Source organism: Engraulis encrasicolus, chromosome 18 (genome assembly GCF_034702125.1).
Source record: "Engraulis encrasicolus isolate BLACKSEA-1 chromosome 18, IST_EnEncr_1.0, whole genome shotgun sequence".
Classification (NCBI taxonomy): domain Eukaryota; kingdom Metazoa; phylum Chordata; class Actinopteri; order Clupeiformes; family Engraulidae; genus Engraulis; species Engraulis encrasicolus.
The window spans coordinates 6,969,465-6,975,981 of NC_085874.1; the positions used below are offsets into that span (position 1 = coordinate 6,969,465).

A 6,517-nucleotide genomic window follows, 5' to 3' on the forward strand; every position below is an offset into this window, starting at 1 on the left:
AATTGTAGGCAATTGGATATTGAGGTTGGACTGTACAGCGTAGATTTTAGCCGTGGTATTTTTTAGCCAATTCCCTCTGTAAAGTGCATTTGCAAACCATAAAGCAAATAAATGGATGGCAGACATCCCATCGTCTAAACCAGTGTTTCTCAAAGTGTGGTCCGGGGACCACTAGTGGTCCGCGACAGAACTCAGGTGGTCCACGAGGGGATTTCTACTTTTCCTAGATAAGCTAGCAGTAGGCTATATTTGTAACATTTTCATGTTTTCAACACAATAAGACAGGCTTATAATGTGAATAAAAAGTAAGTGATCTGCATCAAAATTAACAGTGTCAAATTAGCACCCATCAACTGCCAATTCAGTTGACAGGTGGTCCCTGATCATTTTTGTGGGGGACAAAGTGGTCCTCGGTCTGAAAAAGTTTGAGTATCACTGGTCTAAACTACGTTCTCTGAGATGTTTACCTTCACAGCGTGCACACTTCTAATGGGCTATGAAATCAGTCCTGTCTGCGTATTCAGTTGCATATGGTCGCGTTTCCCTTCTGTTGCTGCACATCCAACAACTACTTCCAATCCCTTGCAGTTTTCATGCTCTGTTGCCATTGCCTACTAAAGCATAAGACAGACGTGTAGAGGCTCGTGAATGTGGAAGCAAATGTAAACCCATACACGGCCAGAAAAAAAGACCTAAAGTTTATGAACACAGAACAAAAGCAACCTGTCCTACGCTATGGAGACCTCCCATATGAAAAGATGTGCAATGAAAAGGATTTAAAGGGACACTGTGTGAGATTTTTAGTTGTTTATTTCCAGAATTCATGCTGCCCATTCACTAATGTTACATTTTTCATGAATAATTACCACCACCATCAAATTCTAAGTATTCATTATGACTGGAAAAATTGCACTTTTCATACATGAAAAGGGGGATCTTCTCCATGGTCCGCCATTTTGAATTTCCAAAAATAGCCATTTTTAGCTGCAAGAACGACTGTACTTGGACCATACTAGAAAATATTTGTTTATTACTTAGTAAACTTTCATGTAAAGATCAAATTTGGCAATAGGCAGCCCAGTTTCAATGAGCAGCATAGTTGCAATACCATTTTTGACCATTTCCTGCACAGTGTCCCTTTAATGCTAGCCAGATTAGTGTGCCCTGTGACTTTTTTGCATGGTGCGTGTTCATTGTATTCCTCCCGTAAAAAAACGTCTTCTCACAAGGAGAAGGCGTGGAGCTTCCCACATGGAAATAGAGTATTTAAAAAAAATAAAAAATAAAAAGGCCTACATATATTTTTTTGAATCGGTCGATAGCCGCATGCCGTCAGCACAAGAAACGATTCCTTGACAACTCCTTGGCCAAGGACTGGAGTTACTTTAAAGAACATGAAAATTGCTTGATCAATTTTCTATGTCTAGTCTACTGTAAAAACTGCCGACAGAAAAGCCATGTTGATTTTTTTAAAGTGCGTGGGTGGGGATAGATGTTTGCACATGCCGGTAAATCCTAACACAGGGCAACATCTAGCCTAGTGGAGGCTCCGCACGCCTAGAACCACGTCTGTGGCGATTCTATAATCGCCCCTGTTTCGGCCCTGTTTGAGCTGATGATGGGTGGGTATGGAGTAAATGCAATAAAAACCCCAAAACCACGCCCCAGCAGTGCGGAGCCCCGTTCTAACAGGGCTAGTCGAAAAGGGCTTATACAGTATCTGTAGCGCTGGGCTATCGGACTAGTCCTTCAGTCCAGCGGTATCGTGCTGTGACTCCCATTGACATGGTGGCGAGTTCACAGCCCCGAGGTGGACGGACTGCGCAGTAATAGAGCTAGAAAGTGACGTCACTTCCCCCGATTTCATGGGACCTCAACGGCGTTTTTAGCCGAAAATCGTAGCATGTAATCCAATGGTGGTATTAAAATGGCATTTCGATCCCCTTCGAGTTGTGCCACGAGCTCCATATATGTTGTTTCTGATATTTTTGCCTAATTTTTCGTATGAACCCCTAAACTTTTTAGAAAGCTGTGTTTCTTCACATTTTTCATGCCGACGGCCTCGGAACAAAACATTGATACTTCTGCTTGAATAATCTTTATCTATCCTCTTAAACAGCATATTTGGAGCCCAGCGCATATCATGACTGAGATCAGAAGATATTTACCCGCTACCATGTTGTTAGATGGTCAACTGAGGTCCCGTGAAACGCGGAACTAAGGGGCGGGACTTTCGAGCTCTATACGTCGGTTTACACAAGGAAAGAGTATTGTGATTGATTGAAGCCTCGGCCAATAGTATTCAGAGACACTTTTGATGCGTCTCAAGCCCACCCCCTTTAAAGTCCGTGTATAGCCTACAGCAGCTTGGCCAGACCAGAAGCTCAGAACTCTGTAGTCACTAGCCAGGCTACTTCAACTTATTACCAAAATAGCACAAAATTATTTTCCCCCTCTAAAATGTTTAATGGAATGCCATGTCTGTGCCATAACAGTCTGCAGGGGCAGAGCTAATTTCCCCTTTAATGATGGCCATCTTTTTTTATTATTTCATACGTTTTACTGCTGATCCTTTGTATGAATGTCAGTAAGATGGTATGGCATTTTGGTGCGCATCTGTCTTTGAGGGTGGGCTAGTTTGGGTGCTGGTGGTGGTGGCGTTCGGATGAGTTACTCCAATTGTTGTGTCGGCGCCCCTCCTCACTTGTTTCTTGCTTTGGATGTGTATGAAGCGCGTTGAGCGCTCCGGGGCACGTGATGTATGCCGTTGTACTCCCCATAAATATGCACACTCTCGCACAACCTCAGCCGTCGCCTGCAGCAGAAAATCATCTCCGTTCATGGATTTCAAAAACACCAAACAGAATGTGAAATATATTGCGCGCGCTTAACCACCATACAACATTAACAACTTAAAGTGCTGGCTGAATTTATTGAAATTTTGTAAAATGTTGTAGGCTTCTTGACAGTAGTGCTTGTGTAATTCAATACATTGTCAATCAACGTTTTTTTCCTGGATACCGTTGACGGATAACGCCTGCACAACACGAGGAACTATGTAAAGGTAAAAATCTAATGTATGCTATGTGTTGCTTCTAGACTGCGTAATTTACCACGCGGACAGCTTTTATTTCCCCCTCAAAATACTTTTGCATTGCATGGTTGATTTCCCCTAACAGTTGCTTTTCCACTCTCGCTTTATTTATTTTATTTTATTTCGTATTTCAATACACGTCCAATGCAGTGAGTCATTCAGACTAGTTTTGCGGTAGCCCACTCTGGAACCCTAACCGCCTTTCCTATGATGCGAGGTAAGATTATGATGTCTTTATTAAAATCACCAAAGCACGGCAATGGTGCTACTCCTTCACTTTCTGTTTTCCTTTTTTCCTTTGTTAAATATTTTGAAACTGCTTTTCTTGGAATTTGTGTTGCAGGGCAGTTGTGGTGCAAATGGATTGCACAACTGACATGATATGCAGCCAGTCTTCTTAAGTGTGTGTAAGGTCATTTAGTAGGCTGGCTTGTCTTTGCATGAGACTTCACAGAGGTAGTCTAGTTTGTCACCCTGTTATTTTAGTGATTTATTGTGAATTCAATTAGGATATTGGATCGGTTGCCAAAACAATTGGTGAAACATCACAATTGGTTTTGATAAATTATCATCAGTGAGTTGTTTAGGTGATTGGTGCTTTGGTTCAATAGACCCTGTCTGATGCTTTAATCCAATCCTAGGAGTCCAAATTCAAATTGCTAACCTGCACAATGATTTGTGGCTGTGATTTCTGATCAAATCATTGTACCTGTGATTTGGACTCATCTGTGATGCAGTGTATCACCGGTAGCCTCACTTTCAGTTAGACTTTATAATCATAAGATCTTATTAGAAAGCAAGAACAATAATAACCTTTTCAGCAATAGGAATATTTTGAGACCAGCCACTGTGTTTTCCATGCATGATCGGGCATGTTGGTGTGCTTGGTGTCCAGTTGCTGTGGGAGGAAGAAATGCATCAGCTAAATTGATGAAACGTGTTAACCCTTTGTGTCAGCACAAAAGAGATAGGATCTTTGATGTGTCTACAAAAAAAGATCTCTCAATATTTTTATTTTTATTTTTTAGGATTTCTCTGAAGCATCCAAGGCAATCCCCCCCAATATCATCGTCAGTTATGAGGTCCGTACTGGACGAGGTTGCAGACACCACTTTCCGGACCATCACCTCTGGGCTCCAGTACCTCGGCTCCAACGATGCCAGCTACGACGATGCAACATCAGCCGTGGACCTCACCAAGGGCCGCTTTGCCCTGCAGAAGCCCCTGTCTGCGTTCCGCAGCACCGCTTTCGCAGACAAAGTGCAGCCAGACGAGGAGCTCATTCTCAAGAGTCTGGCCTTTTACCCGACTAACTCCTCTGACCTGTTTGGCAACAGGAGCTTTGTGGGTGACGAGGCGGGGAGCAGCAGCACCATCGAGTGTGGGGAGAACTTCATGGACATGGAGTGCTTCATGATCCTGACTCCCAGCCAACAACTGGCCGTGGCCGTCCTGTCCCTCACCCTGGGAACGTTCACCGTGCTGGAGAACCTGGTTGTTCTCTGTGTGATCCTGCAGTCTCGCACTCTACGCTGCAGACCGTCCTACCACTTCATTGGCAGCCTGGCCGTGGCGGACCTACTGGGCAGCGTCATCTTTGTCTACAGCTTCTTAGACTTTCACGTTTTCCACCGCAAGGACAGCCCCAACGTGTTTCTGTTCAAGTTGGGCGGGGTGACGGCCTCGTTCACGGCCTCGGTCGGAAGCCTGTTCCTCACCGCCATAGATCGGTACATCTCCATACACCGGCCGCTGGCCTACCGTCGCATCGTCACGCGCACCAAGGCTGTGATCGCCTTCTGCATGATGTGGGCCATCTCCATCATCATCGCCGTGCTGCCGCTGCTCGGCTGGAACTGCAAGCGACTCAACTCTGTCTGCTCCGACATCTTCCCGCTCATCGACGAGAACTACCTGATGTTCTGGATCGGGGTGACGAGTGTGCTGGTGATCTTCATCATCTACGCCTACATGTACATCCTGTGGAGGGCGCACCACCACGCCGTGCGCATGCTGAGCCGGACCTCCCAGAAGAGCCTGGTGGTCTACTCGGCCGACGGGACTAAAGTGCAGACCGCGCGACCGGAGCAGACGCGCATGGACATCCGCTTGGCCAAGACGCTGGTGCTGATTCTGGTGGTGCTGGTCATCTGCTGGGGCCCTGTGCTGGCCATCATGGTCTATGACCTGTTCTGGAAGATGGACGATGACATAAAGACCATCTTTGCCTTCTGCTGCATGCTCTGTCTCCTCAACTCCACCGTAAACCCCATCATCTACGCCTTGAGGAGCAAAGATCTGCGCCGTGCGTTCTTGAGCAGCTGCACCGTGTGCAAAGGCAGCACTCAACAGCTGGATAACAGTCTGGAGTCAGACTGCCCGAACAGACATCCCAGCATCGTTGCCAATCGAGCTGCAGAAAGTTGTGTGAAAACCACTGTGAAAATAGCCAAAGTAACAATGTCTGTTTCCACGGAGACGTCTGCCGAAGCTGTGTGACTGGCTACAGGCTCCCCTGTGGTGCTCCTCTAGCACAAAGCACTCGCCAGTCATTTTTTTATAATTTCGGGGGTGCTTTTTTGGGCCTTTATTAGGACAGGACAGTTTGAGAGGTGACTGGGAATGAGCCGGAGAGAGAGGTGGGGTACAATAGGGAAATTACCAGGCTGGATTCGAACCTGTCTCTTAACACTTGCCAGTCTTGAAAAGACTGGTAGAATGTCTTGGGGAATGACTGGTGAAATCAGCAACAACATTTCAGCAATTCACAATTGTTTCTTGGATTTTTTTTTGGTCTTCTTTCATTTAAATAGTAAATAGGCTACCTGCTGCATACTTGTTGCTGTGGGTGACACACGTCGCCCCTTGCATTCATGAAATGTATTTTTCTACATTCAAATCAGGTTATTGAACAGTGCGTTTGTCTATCACGGGGATAAGGGGCTACCGAATTTTACGTTACAACAGTCTATGTAAAGCAAAACTACTGTATGCTGATAATAACTTTATAGCACTGTTCATGTTATTGTCATTGATGAAATGGAATTGAGTCATGACTTTTTTATTGAACAAATGAACTGATGTGTAACTGTTTTGGGGAAATGAATTTGCGTTGGATACTATGGTCACCATGGTATTCTGGGAATAATAATATGAGATGAATCGATGAGAATAATGTATTGCAGTGTTGTTAAAAAGGGCAACACTTTATTTTATGATCACTTTTACATCAGTTAGGTACAGTGTAATGTGTTATACAAAGTGTGTAATACGTTGTATACATTAAGATCCTTCACTATATCTAAGGGTTAGGTTTAGTGTTAGGTACAATGTGAGTGCATAGGCTCTATTATATGTTGTTACAGATGATGTAGATACACTAACGTAAAAATAAAATGTCTCAGAAAACACACATGCACAATC

The 6,517-nt window shown here is 44.6% G+C and overlaps 1 protein-coding gene across 1 annotated transcript; it reads left to right on the top strand.

Moving 5' to 3' along the window:
- The first annotated feature begins 2,627 nt into the window (after positions 1 to 2,627).
- cnr1 (cannabinoid receptor 1) lies at positions 2,628 to 6,179 on the top strand. Its single transcript, XM_063222891.1, has 2 exons — positions 2,628 to 3,064; positions 4,123 to 6,179. Exon 2 carries the CDS (start codon positions 4,172 to 4,174, stop codon positions 5,591 to 5,593), a length of 1,422 nt encoding a protein of 473 aa, XP_063078961.1. The 5' UTR covers positions 2,628 to 3,064; positions 4,123 to 4,171; the 3' UTR covers positions 5,594 to 6,179.
- Positions 6,180 to 6,517: the final 338 nt, after the last annotated feature.